Here is a 23,308-nt window from a genome sequence, read left to right on the forward strand (position 1 = left end):
GAACATAAATCCCAGACAACAACTTACATGCTGCAAGCATGAAAAGCATTTTTTATGTTGCAATAATGCACTCACATTCAAACAACATGTATTATTTCAAAGTAATTCCAACTTAATTACGTATCTCGCAACATACCTTGTTCTGGGCGTGTGGTCTGTCCCCTGAAGTGAGAAGAATCACTAGGCACATTGTAAGTGGACTGTCCTACAACTTTTGTCTACAGCTGAACAGAACAAATGAAATAGGCCACTTTTTCAAAAGTTATTTCTTCCATACCTGAACAGATGTGAGAATACATAAATCAACAGCTCTAGATCAACAAGTTAAATCCCAATTCAGTCTGCTGCAATTACAGTTGATTCTCCTCTTCAGTTTGTTCTAGCTGGTCAGTACTTTCAGGGGAATGCCTCCTCTTCTTCTGCCTCAGCTCTTCTCTGTAACTGTATGCAAAAAGGCTCGGGTCTTCATCACACATCTTCCTGTATGTATTGCACAGATTTCTAAAGTGCGACATAGTGAGCTGAAAAGGACGCAGAGTCGGATCGACATCTGCTGCCATCATCAACTGTTCTGTTTTTTTCAAACGTTCACTTTCAGGAAACAAGATCCTAAAGGCAGGGCAAAGAGAAGACAGACAAGTGCAAGCAATTCAGTTTCCATGAAGATACACAAAGTTGATAAGCATGCCTCAATTTTCCAGTTATCTGCTTCTGTCATACATACATCAACCTTTAAAATGCTCCAGTTTGCCTCTGAAAAGCCAGGCAAAAAGCTTTGTGTAACTAACTGACAGTTGGCTCTTGGTCGACAGAAAGAACAAAAAGCTAAAAAGAGGTCTAAAGAGGTCTGGGAACAACCTGGCTTAAGACACACTGTGCCTCAAGGACTTGATTAAAGATATCTCCATTATTTTCAGACGTTACTCTAGCCAAAAATGTTTAATCACCTTTCCTACATAGACTATGAAAGGTCATATACACGAGCAGTAACTCAAATTACCCTATTTTTTTTCCTGGATTTAATAGTTTAATCTTACATGCCATGTCTCTTTCAGGTCCCAGAAGTTAAACACAACTGTACACTCAGTCTATTACCTTGTTTTTACACAGTATCTTGTAATAGCCACATTTTGCTCCACAAGTTGCTCCTTTTTTTTTTTCCAGATCAGCTAAAGAATAAGAGGATTGTATTTCTTAGCTGTGTGCTAGGGCTAAAGTATGATAATCTGTTATGGAATATGTGATGATCAAAAGTTCAGATTTGCCCTCCTTGCCACAAAAGAATGTCCAGCAGTTAGTTGTTATTAGCTGTTTCACATTCTACAATAGTTTAGTTGATTATTTTAACAAAAAACTTGGTCAAAAATATTCTACGTAACATATACATGCTAATTGCATGCGCCTCCTGATTACATTGTCAACTGAAGCCACTCATTCATGAAGACTGTAAATCAAATACAAAGCCAGCTAATTTGGACAACTCGTTTTCTCACCATTTTCAAATACATACTGAAACTTTAATGCAGGCAAATTAGCATGCAGTTTTGAATTCCAGACAACAGTACCATTCGCTGCCTCAAAAGCAAACAAACAACACTTCTCCGTCTAGAAACTGAAGGCAAAATTCTGTGTTCACCTTCAAAATACCATTACATAAGGCTTGGAGTAGTTTAGCAAGATGGCAGCCATCCTAAACTGCTTCAAAACCATGCCCAGAAAAATTGCCACCCTGAACTACAGCCCTATGCCTCCAGTTCCCTAACAGCAGCTCTGTCATATATTTCTACAATGCCTCACACAGGGCTCCTCCCATACCAAGTCAAGTCAGACATGTATTTATACTCAAGTTTTAACAGGATTCCTGGAGAACAGACTGAAGTCTTCCTGCACTCAGTTAGAGAACCTAGTAAATTCACTCAATGAGACACAAGGGTTTTCAAACAGGCAATAAAACTCCATACAAGGGCAAGCACAGAAGTAAGAATTTGACCTTTTGACACTATCCCTCCAAATAAGTAAAATTTCCCACAGATAGAATGTTCTCTTTACAGAATTGCAATCGTCAGTTCAGAATTCTGAGACTCTCATCTTTTAACTCAACTCAACCAACAAATGCTACTGATTTTCAGTTGCTTTTGTTGTTGATACTGTTATTATTTTGTTCAATTATCAGAGTGACACAAATTGGAAAGATCACCAGTTTATCCCAGTAATTTTAGCAGCTTCAATTAGTCTAACAAAAATGCACAGTAATTATTATACAGTGAAAACAGAGAGGCATTCAGCTCATAATTTTGTCTCTGTTCTGAAATTGAAAGATTTGATGAACTATGAATGGCATATTTAAATAGAGCAAATAAAAACAAACAGAGGATTTTTCCTTCAAGTTCCTTACTCAACTCCACGGCAGCAGTATTTTCTTCTAAATTGAAAAACACTTTGAACCACTTTTTCTACTAGCTCAAACGGCTGCCGTATCTTTGGTTCCACCAATGGAGTGAAATGCACAACCGCCACATCCACCTGCAAGGAAAAACAAAACATCAGTGTATCCGGGCAGATGCGTTCCTCTGAGACACCATACTTCTTTACAGTTTATGCATCAAGAAACAGGCAGAACACAGCAGGACACTGTGACAGGTTAACGGCTGTGTGATAACCAGTGTCACGGTACTTGATTTGACTTAACTTTCAAAGCCCTGTAGAATTTTAGACTTCCTTGGTTATCTACATATTTCTAATTAGTTCACACACCATTAGTACTTAGTACTTTTTTCCCCACAGCACTTCCTCCACCCAGCACAACGTCCATGTCATCTGTAAAGTAATTAGCACTCTTTTCTTCAGATCCTTCTGCAGGACAATTCTGACATGATACACAAATTAGACAATATTAGGCATACAGGCTGAAGGGCAGCTGGAGAAAATTGGAATTACAATTAGAAATCAAAGCCATTCCCTATATATTTTCTGTTGCTCTAGGGCTCTGACAAAATGAAAGCCAAGGAGTTACTTTTCAGTATATTAAGATTTTAAAGCTCGTATCTATTCAAAGGGATGGCAGATCAAAATAAGTCTGCATTCAATTTAAGTGATGACTGAACTCCGTATTCAGAGTCAATTTATGCTGTGCTCTACCACCGTTAATCCAAAATTACATTTGAATGTTTCCGCACAGATCTCTTTTAACAGTTGTTCTTTTCTTCTATAGTTCCTCGATCAGCCTGGTTCACAGACAGGCCACTTCCCTTGTGTCTGAAAACAGACTGAAACAACATCCTGCCTTCAGTATACACAGATGTACATATAAAAAACACAATATGTCATGCAGTCACGGTGACACTGTATCACATAAAAACACCCTGAAAAATACTTAGTTTTTGTTTTTGCTTTTCCACTCTTTCTGTGAGCTGGACTCTTTTTTACAAGACTAAGATAGAAAAACTGCTTTCATGACTAAAATGTAAAAATGGTTAAAAGAACTGTCACAAGTGCATATTTAAAAGTGAGAAGACAAGTAAAAACCTGGCATATAGAATCTGTTGGGAAAAATGCACACTTCTATGAAATCATTTTTTAATTTCTCATTGCTTCTAACACTGCACACCTCTACCCGTAAGGAGGAACATGAACACACAACGAAAACTTGTGTTCACATAGAACATCAGAACATTTAAGCTTTTTGAACAGGGTAAATACATCCTTTGCGTGACCAACCACCTCCTTCCACTCTACTATTTACATGCATGTCTGCTTATCTACATCTTTGTCAAGAAATATGACAGTACATTTCAATCCCTGACATTCTGCAATTCTGTGATTTGCCCCACAAAACTAGGGACAAGACAACCAATGGAGACCGTTTGGGACGTCCTCCCCCCTTTAATTTTGCAGAATCCATTGCCAGTAAGGCATGAAGACGCCTCAGCTTTTGAGAGGAAGGAGCTCCATCTCTGACAACAGAATTGTAAAGGATAAGAAAAAACAACACAGTGTAAACTTCTAAGAGAAAAAAACACAGCTCAACTTGCAATATCGAGGCTGGTAGGCAATAACTGCTGCTTCTGAAAGAAAACAGCCCTCCTCAGCATTTGTTCCATTACAGACACTGTTTTCTTCGGAGCCCAGGAAAGCTGCCTGGTTACTATAGCGACAGATACAGGGAAAGCTTTTCACTTCTAATTGGCCACTCCTTTAGAATTATCCAAGCTATGTTTCACTAACCTTTTTAATATGCATAAAACAGAGAGAATTATGAAAACCAATACAGAGGACACAAGAGCACACAGAATGCACAAGTTAATCTGAAGATAATTTTACTTTTAGTATTTTTTTGCCCCGCCAATATTTTCAGAATAATATTCAATTCTAATAAATTAATGAATATGAAAATCCTACCAATATATTCTGAACTGTCAATAGTATAACTATTATTCTCCCCTTACTGTTTTAGAGTATGAGTAGAAAGAAGGTTTATGTTCTAGTGAGGCAGGAGGAACATGTGACAAAGTACAATATAATTAAGTCTGTTGTCAATGCACTAAAATCAGAATGAGCCTAAATGAGACAATTTTTTACTAACTGTTAGCAACAGAGATCTCACGATGGGCAATACCTGTATCTTGCAACAAGCCTGTATTAAAAGCAAACCCACGTATCTTTTCCCAAGCTGTAATTTTCTCCTACAGAGAGCTGAAACTTAAGCAGAACATATTAGACTTCATTAAAGCAGACTGCCTTAAATACTAATAAGATAGTTCTAAAGCAGTACCTCCATGAACCAAGCACTCAACACCAGCACTGTGTCTGTATGCTCCAGACATGCATTCTGTCTGGATACACAAGGTATGCTGCTCACAGCTCCTTTTTCTGCTGTAAGGGTTTCACTTTGCTCCCCTCTCCAGCAGAAGATAACTGTGGCACTGAACCGAAAGCAGTAATATACAACTTCTTATTACCGTGTACTGGAAAAGATGAAAGTTTCCTTCCCAAGGACAGTTAGCAGTTCTCAGTTCATTAACAAAGATCTCCTCACAACAAGGAGCTCTGGATGAAGAGGCACTGCATTATTTATAATTTCTCACGCAGTTCAGGCTTCTGACTACCTTACTAACCACTTCTTTTCTGATCACAAGCCACCTAAATGAGGCTCTTTAAAGCACCACAGTGATCTTTCCTACAAAAGCTCATTTCAGGTTAATGAATTCAGAGATTGTTACTACACGTGTGATGTGAGCAGTGTTCTTCCCCTCATCTGTCACATCCTAGGCATTAAAGCTTCATTTTAATTCGCTATTTTATCATCCAATTAGTAGCATTATAAAAGTCCTTTTGCAATTTTTTCAGAGTTAAACTTCATCTTTACTACTCTCATGATTTTCATGAAGTTTTACATCTTCACATTTTTCCAGACTCTAGGTTATGCAGCACAAGCATTTGCTTAATTTGCTGTACAATTCCACTGACCATTTATTTCTATCTATCTGCTTGTACCTAATCTTTCAGCCAACTATTTATCCCCACAGAGACCTCTGTGACAACTTAATTCTTTGAAGAGCGTTCTGAGGGTATCACAAATGCCTTCCAAACCTAAGGAAACCACACTGTGGTCCAAATATTCTCTGCTCCAAAGCTCATACCAGTTTGCTCAGTGTTGTAGAAAGCTCTTGACAAGCAGAAAAATCCTTGAGGACAACGGAATACGTAGCGCCAGAGTTCACACATTACATCAGCTCCTACTGCAGCTACTGAACGATCACACTTGTGCCTATCTGGCAACAGAGAAACTTCTCTTAGATGTGACAACTGACCAGCTATTAAATGGCACAGTGTCTAAAGGGACAAACCTGAGGATGTAAAACGTTCTTCGCTGGCAAGTGAAAATAAAACAATTCTATTCCCCCAAATCTTTTGAAACACAGACTTGGACATGGGAAACCAGAACTCAAAACCAGAACCTATGGCTGTGCCACTGCTACAGTCAGAAAGATTTTTCTCTTGGCTTTGTGATTTCTCACCCTGGTTTGTAGAGGCAATAGGTTGCAATTACCATGTCAGATTTAGAGCAGCTTTACTCCTCATTATTTTATATGTAACGGAAAGGTAACAGGGTAAAGGATGACCAACTGAAGGCTAAAGCTACCAAGGACAGGTAAGCAAAACCTGTAGCTGAAGAGAAATGTGCTGCTGCTCCAATTAAATTAAAACACATTGCTTAGTTCTTTCCTAGGAAGTTTAAACTCATAATAAGATTTTACGTGATTAAAAAAATGAAACAAAAACACCAAGAGGAAAAAAAAAAAGCTAACAAAAAAACACACTCTACAGAACTCAGATCAACTTATATGAATCATATCCAGCCCAAAATTCATAAGTCTTATGATTTTACTCCTCCCTTTTAATCACTGTTGGCAGCTTTAATCTTAGGACTTGGATACTGTCATGCGTTTAGCACTAAGAGCCTCCATGTATTTTTCTCTATAATCTCTTTGCTTTCCCTTTCTAAGTGTTGGTCAAACAAAACTCATTAAACAAAGTAGTCCTTTATTCTCTGGTAGATGGAACTAAGAGAGGGAACAAACAACAGCGCTGCACTTGCTGTAGAGAAGAGAAACAACAACAGTCCACGAAACTTTGTTAATGCATGCCAATGCAGTTTTATATGAGAAGGGACAGTTCCATTCAAGAGAAACCCTATATTTCCAGGACATCGACAGTGAAGAAAACACCTCAGACCTCACATCCAGCAGTAAGTGTTACACAAACAGGAATGTACAATAACTGTATCTTCTATTACACTTACAATGCTTATACTTGATTTTATCATACCTTTAATTCAGTTCACCCCATTAATTATAAAAGTATGACTACCATTCACAGTGTTTTGGCTTAATGTGTGCGTGCTGGAGCTGCATTTTTAAAAAGGAAACAATAAAAAGACTAACTCAAGGTCCTAACAAGATCTTCCAGAAGCTTTTGAGTGACTTCTGAGCTACCAGGAACATGTCAGTTCCTTCTGCAAAAGGACAATAAGCCATCTTTCCCATGAGCCTGGCACAGAAAATGATATGTATTTGCTGAAAGCAGTTCTTCACACTCTGAACTAACTGATAGTATTTGGAAATAGGTGAGACTTGGAAACAAGGTTTCCAAATAGATCAGCTGCTATCACATTCACCTTATCTATAATCATTTTTGTACATACATACATTTATGCTGGACAAATTAGCACAAACTTGAACAGTTACCTGAATTGAGTACAGTATATAAATTCTAATTTATTACTAATCCTGTACTACAGAATTAGAGAATTACTTGATATGTAATGCCACTAACATCACACTGATCAAAAGCTTGCTGTCCTAAGTATAAAAATATGAAATAAGTGTACAATGCTACAGTTATCTCGTGCTCCACTCACTTCAACTGTATCCCTATTATTGTGGGTTTTCAAAAACATTTATTGCTACAGACCAATTCCATTATTATTGCTCCTACTTAGACAGACTGTCTGAGGAAGTGGGAGGACTGCCCTTTCTTTACCACACTGATTAAAAAAAAGAACAAGAACTGCCTATTATCCAGCCCTGCTCTAAATGCAGGATGCCTTTTATAATCCTCATGACAGGTTTCAAACCGTTCTGTCTCTGCTACCTCAATGGTCCCGCTGATGCAATGGTAACAATTCCATTTTCACAGTTGTTTCTTACCAACTAAATGTTCTAATTTACTAAATGAAGTTTGGCCTTTAAAGCAAAAACAGCATTTTTGCTTTTTGAGACATTTTAAGAAGTGCCACTGTGAGGCAAATTTGCAGATTATTTTAGATAGGTTTCTGACTTAAAAAAAATGCTCTTACACAACTAAGTAGTACCACAAGTATTAAAAATAGCATTTTGTAGACAAAAGCATGCTGTATTCACTCCTATGGCAGATTTGCTAAGACTACTTGTCAATGCTGAGGACAGAGAACCACTAAGTGAAAGTAAAGTAGTTATTCTGATATGTTGTATGTGTGACTTAATTATGAAAATACTGCAAAAACTAAGTGCCATCTCACTCACGTTCAAAAAAATAGATTTGCTAACGTTATTGAAGAACACCAGTGCTTAACAAGCTGAAAGAAAGGGTTACTTGGAACTGTGACAGATAATATCATCAGTACGATTAGTGCTCTTTGCTAAAGAACAGTCAACAGGAGCGACAACTACAGTCATCAACACACTTAGGGAAGGTGTGCAGAGAGTACAGTACATCTTTCACCACAATCTTCTTCCACAACGGCTGATAATCTGCAAGTTTCTAACATTCCACTTACAATGTGTAGTTGCCCAGTAAGCCTGAGTCTGCGTACTACAACTGAACCCCACTCTGGTACCAAACTACACTTTGTTTGGTGGCTTGCAATCGCACACGACAGAGTAGCTCCCCCTCACAGGCAATGCTAAAACACTGTCCGTTTGTTATCACTGATAAGCAAGTGCCCTGCATAAAGCTGCTCAGCTGCTCTCATCCGCTTGCAGGGTCACATTCAGTTACTCATTCACATCGCTCTGATTTTAAATGCAAGGTTTTTTTGTTTGCTGATTTCTTTTTCTTTCTCGCTGCACTTCTCCTCCCCCTCCTCTCTATCCCACAGCCAGCTACAGCCTTGGCTACGAAGCTGCCAACCAGTTGCACGCATTTACAAGAGAGAAGCAGGCAGACAAAAGGGGACAGCAGATAAACATGGCATCAGCTGGTCTGCAGTTCTTTGCTTTTATGCTGGCTTTGTTTGGTGTTTTTGGAGACATCGCAGCTACCTTGCTACCGAACTGGAAGGTAAATGCAGATGTTGGTTCCAACATCATAACAGCTATAACACAGATGCAAGGACTGTGGATGGACTGCACATGGTACAGTACCGGGATGTTCAGCTGTACCCTGAAATACTCCGTTCTGTCTCTCCCCATCTACATCCAGACTGCACGAACCACCATGGTACTGTCTTGCATCCTCTCAGCCTTTGGGATCTGCATCGCTACAGTTGGAATGAAATGTACAAAGTTGGGAGGGGACACCGACAGCAAAAGTCACACCTGTTTTGCTGGAGGAGTCTGCTTCATTCTCGCAGGAATTTTTGGATTAGTACCAACATCTTGGTACACGAGAGAAATCATTTCCAATTTTCTGGACCAGACCATCCCAGAGAGCAGTAAACACGAACCGGGAGGAGCGGTTTATATAGGATTCATTTCAGCAGGGTTTCTGCTTGTTGCAGGTGTGATTTTCTGCACTTCCTGCTTTGAAAAGCAGCAAGGAGCATGGATTTATTCTCCAAAGCAGCAACATCTCCCATCCCCAATGCAGGAGGGCAATGCAGGTTACAACCTGAAGGACTACGTGTAAATACAGTTGTCTCTATCCATTGAGGATTTTTTTTATTGCTAAGTGTACTCTGATTACTTTAAAGAATGGATGACACTTAAATTTTCTTATATCTGGGCTGTAATTATATTTAAATAAGGTATTTTCTTCTTAGTGATACCAGCAAAATGAACAAGATAGGAAACAGTGCTTGAGGCTGCTGCAAGAGTATTTTTTGATTGACTTTTCAAACCATTCTCTTTGATGTTTCAAGAAAGATTCACTGAAGAAAAAAATAAATTATTTCAGCATAAGCAACAGTACATTTAGTGTACTGACAGCTTGTTACAGCAAAGATGCTTATATAGTAAATCAGGCTACTCGTAACAGAATGCTCTACACAGTATTTTACCTTTTTCCTTATAATTATGATGCAAGGAAAAAACTCAGTCTTTCTCTGTCCAAAAAGCCTAGTTCAACAATTTTTAAGTAAAGAAGACATCTGCCTTTCTTTTCTAAGTTGTCTTAGTAACTAGATTTTCTAAACAACAATAACATACAGAGCAAAAAAATAAACAGATCACCCAATACCAAAAGACCCCCACCAAACCAGCACAATCCTTAGCTGTGCAGCATTTGCATTATGAGGAAGGAGAATCAGTGGTATCATTCAGATGTTGCCAAAAATGTCTCTCTCTCCGTGAACTGCCACCTGCTGTGGGTTTCACTTATTACTGCTAAAGAAATGCTGGTTGGGCACTCTCCAGTTGCTGCTTATCTATTACAATACAGTGAGTGTTTTAGACTTGAAGAGTAGTACAACTGAAACGTAACCGTGACTATAAAGTCGTCTGCAAACTATAATGTGGGATACAAACTATTCATCTATTGACATGATGAATCTGGAAGCATTTGGCTTACAGCTACCATTTACTGCCTTGAACATTTCTAACCTTCTAAAAGAACTCTATAGGTGCTTTTATTTATTCCACTAAGGTATGTTTCAGGCCCACTCCCAGGTATCTTGTTAGTATAAAATGTAATAGACAATGGTGATAAAGAGAACGCTGCTACACTTAAATGTATTTGTTAACTCTTATTTTGATCAGTTATCTTAGATCCCTTAACCTTTTCTTTCAATTAAAAGATTTTGTTTCTCATTGGTCATTGGCAAATGTACCATTTAAATATTCACTGAACAAGAATCAAACTGATGCCCATTTATTAGCACAAGTAAGAGGATACGATGCAGGCCCTTAAATTCAGGAATATTATAATCTTGGACAAGTCTTTCAACAAATACAACTGCTATTTGTTTTCTGTGTTCATATGCAACTTTCAGTTCTCATATTATTACCCCCAAATTCACAATAACAGTATAAAGAACCCCTGGATGCCTACTTGTGCAACCTGGGCTAGGGAGCTGCTTTGGCAGGGGGGTTGGACTAAATGATCTCTAGAGGTCCCTTGCAGCCCCTACAGTTTTGTGATTGTGTGAAAGCAACCATAACATTATCTATGGAATTAAGGTGCTGGAAAACATAAAATCTTCTGTTACATCATTTTAGAAAATCAAATGTTTTATATCTAATATAAAAAAAATTGTTCTGACATATGCATTCTTTGAAAGAAACTCCAAACTTCATCTTGCTCTTATTATGACTGTTACGTAGCCATTCTGAGTTTATCTATTCATCAGGGAGTTTCTTTTGTACTATTCCTACTACTTTTGTCAGCAGTTACTTAGTTTTGCAGAGACATAACTATGAGCAAAAAGCTAATTTTTCTTCACTTAAGACAAAATGTTGTGCAGCACCATCTTGTTCCATAAGACAGAAACCCATTATGACTCAACATTCATAGGTATTATTAAAATACTCATTCACTGAGCAAATGAGGTGAACAACTTGTTTCCAGAAACCATTCTTCTCCACCTTTTGTTTGAGGCCTGACATGACACCATGCTGTGATCAGTGCTAACATATGCGAATGAAAACTAACATTCATAAAACAGGAACCAAAGACGTTTTTACGTATGGAAAAAAAAATAGTTAATAGTAAACTCCAAGCAAAATAAAACATTCTGCAGTTACATAAGCAGTACATGTTCCTTTCTAAAACTTCACACAGAAGTACCTGAACTTGTTTGGACAGCTATGAAATAAAAATCAAGCACAGAGCTGCACCATTCACAGCATGCTGCAAGAGCTTTCCAAGAAAGCAAAGGTTCTACCAGCAACAGTAACATCTCAAACCATTTCAATCCACCCCAAAAAGAAACCAACAAAACAGAAGATCAAGACTCAACAGGAGTTAGAAGGAAACATACAGAGCAACAGGTGTGCCTGAAAAGCTTGTATTATCAGCCTTTGCAATTAAATTTATATTTGCTGTAAATTAAAGAAATACATTAAATAAATACATGTTCAACTTTAGTAATGGTGCCTTTTCGAGAGATCTTCATTCAACTAAGCAACAACTGATTACAGGGTTTGATTATACTGAGCCATTTGTCATACCTTCATGAGCTCTCTCTCCCTCTCAATCAATTAAAGCCTATTCTGTACAGGAAAATGGAAATTTCAGTTATAGCTGCCCAGTGCTGAGACACAGATGGCACAAAATTTTTCACCACAGCTCTCCTATGTATCCATATTGCACCCAAAAAATTGGAATTCTGGCCTTACTGAACACTATTCCACATAATTAACTGTCAGGTTAAAAATCCTCAAAATATTTTTGGAAAAAAAAAAGCAGTTAGAAAATGTCCCAATACAAACAAACACATACAAAAATGCAGATAGGAGAGAGAAAAAATGGTTACTTTTTTAAACAGGGAGTGGGATGTAGATGACTAAGTGCTACCGCAAATATGAAGGAGTGCAAAATGCTGAAGATGAGTAAGGTGAAATGCACAGACTACAGGTGTGGTAAAAATAGAGATCTGTGGCATTCGAAACACTTTTATGAATCAAGACCTTTCAGAAGACACAACAAATTTTGCAGGCACTGTCTGTAACTGCAAGCTGTAAAATAATTAGCTTTTCAAAGATGCTGCAGTCCTAGTAGACTATCCTGTCACTAAATTTAAATCTCCAGATACATCCAAATAAATACAATGATCTTGCAAATAGACTTGGATTTCAAAGCCAAGTTCTCGGTAACCAGAAACAAAAGCATCTTTTTGAGCCATGGACGCTTCACTTTCAGGTTTATCACATCACCTTACTCAGTAGTATGGAGACGTTGAACTGAAGCACCCAACTGCTTTCCTGTCTGAATATCTGACACACTGCCTAACTGAGGAATTAACAATAAAATCAGAAGAACATATCAAAACTTACATCTGGCTTTGGAACAAATGCTTGGCCTGGAATTATAAAACAGTTCTCAACAGTGCAGAGATGCTGAGACATGATGGACAGTCTGCTACGTTGCTTGCCTCCTGTATTAGCTGTAAGCCTCTGTTCAAGAACCAAAACACATGAATCAGTGAAGCTGAATGGACAAAACTGTCAATTACACGAAAGCTTGATTACCACTGAAATCAAAGACAAATCAAATAAAACAACTCATTCTTAAGAGCTCACATCAGAGTTTATGCCCAAATCATACAGGATTATTTTCTCCTATGTAATAGCATTTCATCATGATATGCTAATTTACAACCTCAGCCCTTCAATCACTGCACATGGAAAAAGAGCTCCTTGAACTTCTGCAGAACTTAATAAATGTCAACACAATTTTATATGGGAACTTGAGAAGACTAAACCACCGTGACTGCAGAATTCAAATCAAAACAGTGCTGGCTGGCTGATACTATTTTCTCATCCTTTCCTTCCACTGTTTCTGGATCTTTTTTATTTTTTTCCTTCCTTTCTTCTCCAAAATTAAAGCTCCATAAGCTCAAAATCAGAAACTGAACAATGTCTCTGTTATAAACTGATCTATGCTTACCACGTATGCAAGGAATTCTAATCTTCTGAAGTTTAGATACCTAACAATAAAAGCATTTAATACTTAAAATTTAAATGAGCAGTTCTCTGATTTTCCCAAGGAATTTCTTACAAAGGTTATAAAAAAATCGCCCAGACAAAAGAGGTTTTCCACACTTGCACAAACTGACATGAAGCATGGTCTGCTTGTTTTGCTAGCAAAACTAAGACTTCACAGTACTGCAGGGGTTGGAAGCGACCTTTAGAGCTCATCTAATCCAACCCCCCTGCCAAAGTAGGCTCCCTAGACCAGGTTGAACAGGGACTTTAGACAAAACACAAAAAGCTCTCAATAAAACATCTCTCAAATGGTGGAGAACATTACAGGTAACAAATGAATTTTGAAGAATTTTGAAGATTTCTCATTTATCACTACCTTAACATTAAAAAAACAGTAATTTACATATATAATAACATCTATATATCGTATAGCATCATGTGAAATCTGGACTGATGAAACCCTGCCCAAACTACGTCAGAAAAAAAACCCACTAAAGCTACTGCTTATGATTTTCTCTTATTTTAACTCTGTTTGCAACAAGTCTCCTAAATGGCAGTTTAAGCATGAGCATGAAACAAATAAAATCCTTTTCAACAATTTCTCAGAATGCAAAACTCAGTGATTCTTTTAGCCTACATGAGCATTTAAAACTATCTTTTATTGCTCTAGAGGAAACTTACTAAAATAAATAAATAAAAACAGAAAAGAAAAAAAGGAAACTGATAAGAAAGTGTAACAGCAAAGCCATCAGATATGCACTTCCTTAACTGCAATGGAAATGAAATGCACAGCACTTACAGCTCTTCAAATGTCAATTCAAACAAACCAGTCTATTTTCCATGAAAACAAGTTTCAGGCTTAGTTCCTGCCTCTCAGTTTACAGAGGGAATAACTTAAAAACATCCACCTCTGGGTAGTAACTTCTTAAGTAACTTCAATCACATCTGCAGGAATATACTTGAGTATGCACTTTGCAAAAATGCTAAGAATATTACCTGTAAGCTGCAATGCCTGCAGTTGCTAAATATCAATGGTTAAGCTACTTCAAGAGCCACAGGAAAGTTTTCATTATCACTCCTCCTAATCATTAAACAAAATAATGTATCCCAAATGAGCGTTCATTACGAAAAGACAAACCATAAACTATGAAATTTTTTGCATCAGGGGAATCTGTGCTTGAATAAGTGTAAGTACACAAATCATGATATCCCAGAATGTAAAGTCAACAATTAACACTGATTAACTGTACAGTTTTGAATGTACCACTCCACTTCCTGGTGTTTTTAACTTCTTATCTTTCTAAGTACAAAGAATTTAGGAGTGCACGGCATTTTGCATCTCATTTGAGCTATGTTGGGTGCAGAAGCACTACAATCTGCATGTCACCATCAGTGTATGCATCTGGTTACAGCTATATAAAGCACAAAGTCCATTTATGATCTCAGCACTAAGCCACTTTTTTCACTGCTGACACAAGTCTTTGTTTATTATTCATCATCACTATGCATTTTCTATCTTAGTCCATGAGCCATATTTTGCAACAGGGTATAATCTCAGATGACACAAAGTCCTTCTGGAAAACAGAACAGCTTGAGCTAAGAACTGAATTAAAAAAACCCTGCTCATTTCATAACAAACATTCATCCCTTGTGTTCTTTAGAGCCATCTGCTGGAACAACTTCAGTACTTTTCTTGAAACCTGACTGCAGAGCTAAAGCAGTACCAGCACAGGTTGTTTTTCTATGACCCCAAAATGACAGCAGACATGCCATGTACACGTATAAACAATTAATTTGCATACAGTAAAAAACAGAGCAAAATTTCATGTTTATAATTTTAATTGTAAAAGTTTAAAATTAAAGCAACATATACATTTCAGTTGCATAAAGGAAACTTGTTACTTCCTATTTCAAGCTGAACAGATACCAAATTCAGTTGCATAGAATATGGAATCACAGGGGTTGGAATGGACTTCAAGAGATGGAGTCCAACCCCCCTGGCTGAAGCAAGTTCCCTACAACAGGTCACACAGGCAGGCATCCAGAAAGGTCTTGAATATCTCCAGAGAAGGAGACTCCGTAGCCTCTCTGGGCAACATGTTCCAGGGCTCAGTCACCCTTACTGTAAGAAGTTCTTCCACGTTGGTACTGAACTTTCTACATTCAAGTTTTAGGACATTACTCCTTGCCCTATTGCTATTCACCACAGAGAAGCCAAGCCTGGACTCATTTATTTGCTTCCCAACTCCCTTTAGATATCTATAAACATTTATCAGATCCTTTCTCAGTCTTCTTTTCCCCAGGCTGAACAGACCCAGGTTATGCAGTCTTTCCTCATACAGGAGGTGCTCCAGGCCCTGAATTACCTTCATAGACCTCCACTGGACTTCTAAGAGATCCCTATTTTATTTATTTATTTTTTAACTGAGGAGCCCAGAACTGGACAGAGCGGTCTAAATGTGGCAGAGCAGAGGGGGAGGATCACCTCCCTCGACCTGTTGGCCACCCTCTTTTTAATGTATCCTCTCTTTGATGCACCCCAGCATACCACTGGCCTTCTTGGTCACGAGGGCACACGACTGGCTCACAGCCGTCCTGCTGTACACCAGTACTACCAGGTCCTTTTCTGCAGAGCTCATCTCCAGCAGGTCCTCCTCTAATCTGTACTGATGTGATCTTCTGACTGATGCACAGTTGTTTTTGTTTTTTAATAAAAAATAAAACAACAACTGGGATTCAGATGAGAATCATAGAATCACAACAAATTTCCAGATTTATGGTATGTTTTATGCAATGGCAAAAGAAATAAACTGTTAAGTCTGAAAGCATTCTAGGCTAAGTCCTCCTAATATTAATTTACCTAGTTATAACAGCAATACATAGCAAATCAATTTGTCCTTCTTTGGGAATCTGACTAATAAGACATGGTAAAAACCTCAGTTTACTCCTGAATTTGCTGTGACAGAACTCAAATGATGTTTTTTTACTCTCACAATCCTAGGAGAAATCCATTAATAATTCTGAAATCAAGTCTTGTTTAAACCAGAGTCAGTTGAAGAAATCATACTTAAAAAAACAAACAGATCAAGCATCTTAAGGAGATACATCTCTCCATAATAAAGAATAAATTATGTGCCAAACATTAAAATTCATAATTTACAAGTACATAAACTAAAAAGTGAATCAACATTTTCTTACTTTATTTATTTATTTTTTAAACTGGCTACTGAGATTGTCGTTGCACTTCAAAAAAGTATATGTTACATAATCTTTGTCATCTTAAAAATCTAGGGAAAACTAACACCTTACCTCTGCAACTTCCTTCTGAAAAGTCAGCGTCATCTGCGTTCTTCCATAAATAAAAGGGCCATCTCTTCTGGAAACATTTGCAAGCCATTTAATGATTAGAGGAGTTGAAACACTGAAGGGTAGATTTCCAATGATGTGAATATTTGGTGGCTCTGTTCACATTTGATGGAGGAAAAAAAACCAAAAACAAACGAACAAAAAAAAACAACAGTGAACAAGTTTGGGATAAGATCTGCTATGAAAGAATATTTATGTAAGAAACGTGAACCTATCAATCTAGACATAAAATATAAAAGCGATTTTTATTGTGCCACACTAAAATTATTCCTTTCCATTTGTAATTGTCTTACACTGACATAACTGTTACTGTTTATGACAGTTAGTTGCAAAAAGAAAAAAAAAGATTAGGTTTGGTTCTCATTTAGATTAGAATATATCAGTAGCTTCCAGCTGATTTTCAGCTATGGATAGATTTCAGCTGAGCTGCTCCAAAATAGCAAAAATACACAATTTAGACATTTCAACTGTCATTCCACTATGACTATCGGATACAGAGAAAATAGCCACGCTCATTATTCTGTCCCAAAATGTTTTGTCCGAGAGACTTTGAAGACTCAGGGCAGTCAAAACTTTAACTTATCTCCAATTAAAGACTCTGCACAGAGTCCTATATGAAATCAGAAAGCTTTAGAACTATGCACATGCACATGACAGCTCCTTAGCTGTGCAAAGTTATGTATTGTTCAATTCTGCACTGCATCAACACACGTTATACAACACAACATATGTACTGCAGTAGAGGTGGACAGAAGAAAGTGTTACTGCTTCTTAGATACTGCAGTATTTAGTTACATGAATGACAATGACAATAACAAATTCAAGCTGGGTTTTAGGCACAGTTTACTTATTATTCACTTTCTAGGCTGGGATATTTCTAGGATATTTGTGATATTTCTCAAATACCAGAGTCAGATAAGCGTATTTTTGAAATCTGCAAGTATTTCAGATTTTCATAAGGCAATAGTAGAGTAAAAGTATATCTTACCTCTAATTAACTAGTCCCAAAGACAACAGTGACTTATGGGTACACATGTACAAGAAAGGTAGATTTTTAAAAGCCATATACCCTCATAAACCCATTTGGTCAGTAAGTAAGAAATGAGTTTACTGATCTTTAGGCACTGCAGAAAGCGACTCTACCCTAAACACAGAGATCTGGAAAAGGGACTGGAGAGGTTATTTCCAATTCATCTGTTAAACGTTTCAGAATGAAGGTGAAATTAAGTCACAAGAAAGCAGACTTGAAAAATCATTCAATCAATCTCTGATTAGACTCTACTTTTGTCAAAGGTATTCACTTGAAATCAAAGCAGTAAGAAAGCCCAGTTTTTCTGAACACATTTTCTAAAAGCTTCAAAGGAAGTTAAAGAAATTTCTTCAGTGGAACAATGACAGTGATGGCTTGTCTTCTTCCAAACAGAAAGAAGCTTGGAAGAAAGCATACAATTTGGTTTACTTTTACGCTTCCCAAGATTTGCTAATATACAGTTACGATACCCTAAGGCAAATAACTGCAAAGCTTCTCATATAGTTGACTAAAGTGAATCCCACACAAATTCTGCTCTTCCTTAAAAGAGGAAGATGATTCTCTAATTGTTTCCTTACAGAAAGAAAGTTGGCTGCTTGCTCTCCTTATTTTCAAAATGCTTTGGAACAGAACAATGCAAGCACTGAGTGAATTCCACCTATACCTCTGCACTTAATTCAGAAGCCTTAAAATGAAACCAAAACATGCCCAAATACCAACCATCCTCCCAGTTCTTCTTTAAGTGATTTGGAAAAGCCTTCTCCATCTTATATGTCAGAATATCTCCATGAACAATGCGGACTTTTCCTGGAGCTGCATCGGACAGCATCTGTTCGTATGGAAACAATTAGAATTTACAGTGAGTATTAACCACTGTGATTTTCAGCATCATCCATAGCATGAGTGAAATCCCTGCTATATGCTTTTCTTCAATATACAAAACATGGCAGCAATTAAAACTAAGCACACTTAATAACTATTTACCTTCAAAAAAGCAAGCACTAGTGAAAAAAGTTCACTATGCACCTAAAACCTTACTATTCACAGCTGCACAATTCCTAACAGAGAGTTTAAACCTGAAAAGGCTGACAAGATTCTCTTCAGCAAAGACAACTAACAAAATCTACACTATTAATTGGTAACGCAAGTAGCAAGGTTTTGGAAGGGTTTTGGATCTATTACAGTAGAACATGTTCTTGCCCATGGCAGAGTGCTGGATGATCTTTTAAGTTCCCTTCCAACCCAAACCATTCTATGGTTTTATGATTCCACATGATTTAAGTGCAATTATTTTCAACTAGAAAAACAAATGTAGCCACAACCCTGAATCACTTAATGGGCCTTCCCATTACATCAGCAATCATGTTGCATACAAATTCACTAATCTGCCATGATTTGACAAATCATTCTTTGATACTATTCCAAGTGCTGTAACAGGATGAAATATAATTTAAGATCAATAAATTCAGAAAACAGCACAAGAGGAAACCAACAGCTGCCTACGCAAAGGATTAGTAAAACACGTTCTACTGTTTTTTAATATTAGTTTCCATGTCAGAAGGGATGTGGGCTTTATTTAATATCATACTTAACATAATTGAGAAATCTATTTGACAGCAGAAAATCACAATTGTATACATTCATTTTGAAGCCAGAAACTGAGGGAAGTCAGTGAAGCTTTCTTCATTTTAAGGCCAACATGTGCAGTTAACATGGTTCCAGGACTTCAGAGTACAAGAGCTGAGTACTTTCCCATCATGCAGATCCTCTTGTACTTCAGACACAAGTGAAAGGGCATAAAAAAACCCCAAAGGGGTTCAAGAAAACTAGAGTATCTTCCTGGAAGAACTGTATATTCAGATTCCTCTCTAACTGAGAGCATCTTCTCTCTCCTCACAAATCTTTCCAGCCTAACAAGTAATAGGGCACACAGCATAGGGTGTTTGTGATTCTTTTAAGAGTGAGACAGAACTGACAGACTCTTAGCTTGTGTAAACTGTTACTCTGAACACATATGTTCTTTACTATATTTTCATTTTGCAGTAAAGAGGATCCCAACTTCAGCCTTATGATAGAGATCACAGACAGAAAAACAGCTAATGAAAAATGCTGCATGCTTCATATCAAAGTCTTATAAATACCTAAAAAGACATTTATAAATAACAATTAGGGGCTTTTACTTAGTTTCTGACATTTTTTGTTATATAAATCAACAAAGTTTTATGGGCATTCAATTATTGATACAGCATTTAATAAAGAAACAGAGAGAAAAAAAGAGGCAATATAACCTATAGTATCACAAAAGAAAGGTTTTTTTTTGGAAAAAAAAAAACACAAAAAACCCCTGTCATAACTGAACACATTTTAGTCACTATTTTTCTCGCAAGGTTTATACAGTCAAATTCTAAAACAGGAAATTTTAACAGCAACACATATAGATGTTATTTAAGAAATGCCTGAATTGTTTCACCTCACTTGAGCTGTGAACTTCCAACTACAAAAAGGAGCATGAATTTAAGAATTCACGTGTTTTTGTTTTTTTTTAATTTGTTTTTTTAAAGATGTGAAATAAATGCTTGTTTTATTCCTCTGTACCTGAATGTGAACCTGCAAGGAACTGTTTTAACTGGAGATACGTGGTCATTATTTTATAACCTTTAAGAAAAATTATTAGAATTAAAATGAAAAATGAGATCAAAGGACATCAACTTCAACCTTCAAACTATTTCATGGGTAGCCTCTGTAAAGCACTCGAAACATCCCAGCATTAAAAAGCAGACAACCTTTATTCAGTTGCAGCATCACGTCAGGAATAGACAATGGCTGCTCATTATAAGTCAGGATCAATTAATTGCCATAGTAAACGTTTTCATTTCAAGCAAATGACAACTCCGATTCCAGCCAAAGTATCAAGTTGTTTTCAATGCTCTGATCTAAGTAAGACACTTTGCAGCTTTTTATGTTCTTAAAATGTTCACGCGTACATTTATACGAACCACTCTGCAATTGATACCTGCAATCCTGGAATAAATCGAGTATCTTTTTCAACCAAGAGGAGTTGATCAACACCAGCACTGAGAATAGACCTGGTAATTCCTCCTGGCCCAGGGCCCACTTCGCAGACATAAGCATTTTTCAGCTTGCCAGCTTGTCTCACTATCTTGTCTGCAAGACAATAAGAACACACTAAGCCTTTATTCTCCAAAGGATCCGGCTTACTAAGATAAGCACACTTTCACTCTAACAATAAACAATGAGTTTATCTCCGAATAGGCACAAACAGTGACACATCCCACTTACACAATCACATGCCTGCTAGACTGCACAGAATTCAGATTTGTTTCATGCCAAGAGATACTGCTTTACTGTTCCAATGTTTAAAGAAAAGCTATTTCCAGTTTACTGTCTTTCATGTACATTGTTGCTCATTACAGAATCAAATAAAAGGAGAGTATTACTTTTTATCTGTAAACCAGCAGTACTGTTACTCCTACTGTATGTAAGCACTCAACAATCTGCTGTTTCAATACTTATCTTCATAAAGTTGTATCTCTACAAAACACCTGTTTTGAGGAAATAAGATGCAAAAAGGATACAGTGAAGCTCTAAGACTACTGTACATAAAATACAACATTGGAATTCATTACAGATTAGGAGGGAAACAGATTAACAATTGAAAAAGGCTTTAAGTAAGGATTAAACATATAGCTAATGAAACAAAGATTCTTAGGAAGCATGCAGTGCAATGCTGAGGGAAACTATACTGCTCACTCTGCAAGTCTTCTAAATATGTAACAAAAACAAGAGATTCTGAAAATCTATTATAAGGTTTTACTAAACATATTCAGATTTTTACTCCAGCATAAATCTAGTTATTCATAAGAGGGAACAGAGTTTTATATTCATGTTCCTAGTTTTTATCAGCTTGAATAGCAATGTATAATTGAATCAGTGGCTACATGAAGATACACTGCACTGATTACTGTAAAACCCAAACACCACTTGGACAGTACAGAAATCTGCTGTGGATTGCACATCGCCATGTTTGTCAGGCACTGCTGAGATGAAAGTGCAGAAAACTCAATTGTGACTGGTCCAAAAATCTACAAAATTTCTGACAGACTGACACAACCAATCTTCCTAACTACAGTACATAATATATTAAAATACAGAAAGACTAACAGTACTTGTTGTGATATATAATAACCTGAAGGAACTCCTTCATTTTTTGAATCAAACATATAAACTCAACTCACCTTTAACTTACCAAAATTTGGCAACGCTTTGATAATTGTTTACAGTTCTTATTAAACGACAGTACTTGATAGAAATGCTACTATACAGGCCTGAAGTTTTGCACTGAATTGATATTTTGATATTGATACTTTATAGAATAATTTTTAGGTACATTCCTATATAATTTATAAAGAAACATGTTTCATAGGCATGTACAAGCAAAGTGAAGAAGTCTAAGCTAAACCTGCTTTCAAAGAAGCCTTGACTGTCATATATTTGACGGATGCCATCAGGCAAACATCTCCTTAGCTAGAAACCAGATTCTAAAGAAACTCAAGACATACACTTCATAATAGCTAAAGATGCATAAAATAAAAAATTTAACCTGTCAATCGCAAGTCCAGCAAAAAATTCTGGGAAAGTTGTTTCTGTGCCCGAAGACGAAAAAGCTTAATGATCTCCCCCACCGTTGGCAGAGGAGGCAGATTGAAAGCAGCCGCCTTTCCTGCAGCAGCCATCGGACGGAACTGGGGAGACACAGAGAAGAGTCTTCTGGTATCTGCAGCGAATTCACGCAATTCAAAACTCCATTACGGAGCTTACAAACCAAGAGACGACTTACACCTCCTTACACAAGTGCCAGATTTTACCTACGGGTGTTTTCACTGTTGGACTCGGAAAGGGTGAAGAGTGAAGGAGGGGGAGAGCGGAGCAGGGTTCCGCGCGGGGATGCTACACGGACAGGCGCTGCGGCGCGGTATAACCCACACCCCTTCTGCCCTGCAGCGAAAATGAGATCACGAGCAGCATGCATGCAACGCCGCAGCCCCTTACGCTGCAAACTCTTCCGCTGCACGCTGATGCTGACCCGGAAAAGGAAGAGCCTTTACGGCCTGTACTGCAGGCGCATGTGCCCTACAGCACCATGAGTGGGGGGAGGCGAAAGACAGGGCTGCGCATGCGCAGTTCAGCGGACGTTCTGAGTGCGCATGCGCGAGGGGATGTGAGGGTTTTCTGAGTAGTGTTCGTGTGTATGTGTTTGAATGTTTGCGTCTGGTGTGTTCAGATCTGGGTCGGGATCTGTAAGTTTCGGAGCTGTGTGTGCGTTGTTGCCTGCGTGTATCGTGTATGTTGTTTGCACGGTTGCCAGCGCTGTTCAGTCTAGAATTCCCGAGTGGTGTTGGGAGCTGTGTTGGCACGCTGTGCCAACAGTCTCAAGTCACATTGAATTAAAGAAATTTGATTCTCCACGATGCTTTTAACCAATTCTTGAGCCATTAAGGTTTCTTGTTTCATTTTGGTTTTATGGTGGTATACAACATCATAATTAAATCAT

The 23,308-nt window shown here is 37.6% G+C and overlaps 2 protein-coding genes across 2 annotated transcripts; one reads left to right on the forward strand and one right to left on the reverse strand.

The window, feature by feature from the left end:
- Positions 1-254: 254 nt before the first annotated feature.
- On the reverse strand, positions 255-22,495 carry TFB1M (transcription factor B1, mitochondrial). The gene is made up of 7 exons (XM_065732594.1): positions 22,358-22,495; positions 20,750-20,901; positions 18,457-18,565; positions 16,650-16,801; positions 12,690-12,809; positions 2,396-2,523; positions 255-609 (listed from the first exon to the last, which is right to left on the reverse strand). Exons 1-7 carry the CDS (start codon positions 22,488-22,490, stop codon positions 351-353), a joined length of 1,053 nt encoding a protein of 350 aa, XP_065588666.1. The 5' UTR covers positions 22,491-22,495; the 3' UTR covers positions 255-350.
- On the forward strand, positions 8,728-9,387 carry CLDN20 (claudin 20). Its single transcript, XM_065736652.1, has one exon. It carries the CDS (start codon positions 8,728-8,730, stop codon positions 9,385-9,387), a length of 660 nt encoding a protein of 219 aa, XP_065592724.1.
- Positions 22,496-23,308: the final 813 nt, after the last annotated feature.

The sequence above is a fragment of the Cyrtonyx montezumae genome, unplaced genomic scaffold (assembly GCF_038088225.1).
Source record: "Cyrtonyx montezumae isolate F1298 unplaced genomic scaffold, pur_monq_1.0 scaffold_0, whole genome shotgun sequence".
Taxonomy (NCBI): domain Eukaryota; kingdom Metazoa; phylum Chordata; class Aves; order Galliformes; family Odontophoridae; genus Cyrtonyx; species Cyrtonyx montezumae.

Excerpts from the sequence above, each read along its gene's own strand:
- TFB1M (XM_065732594.1), bottom strand. The coding sequence starts at position 22,490 with ATGGCTGCTGCAGGAAAGGCGGCTGCTTTCAATCTGCCTCCTCTGCCA. Across the intron at positions 12,810-16,649 it reads TTCAGAAGGAAGTTGCAGAG|AGGCTTACAGCTAATACAGG; the intron begins GTAAGGTGTTAG and ends GTTCTTGAACAG. Across the intron at positions 2,524-12,689 it reads CATTTGTTCCAAAGCCAGAT|GTGGATGTGGCGGTTGTGCA; the intron begins GTAAGTTTTGAT and ends TTTTCCTTGCAG.
- CLDN20 (XM_065736652.1), top strand. The coding sequence starts at position 8,728 with ATGGCATCAGCTGGTCTGCAGTTCTTTGCTTTTATGCTGGCTTTGTTT.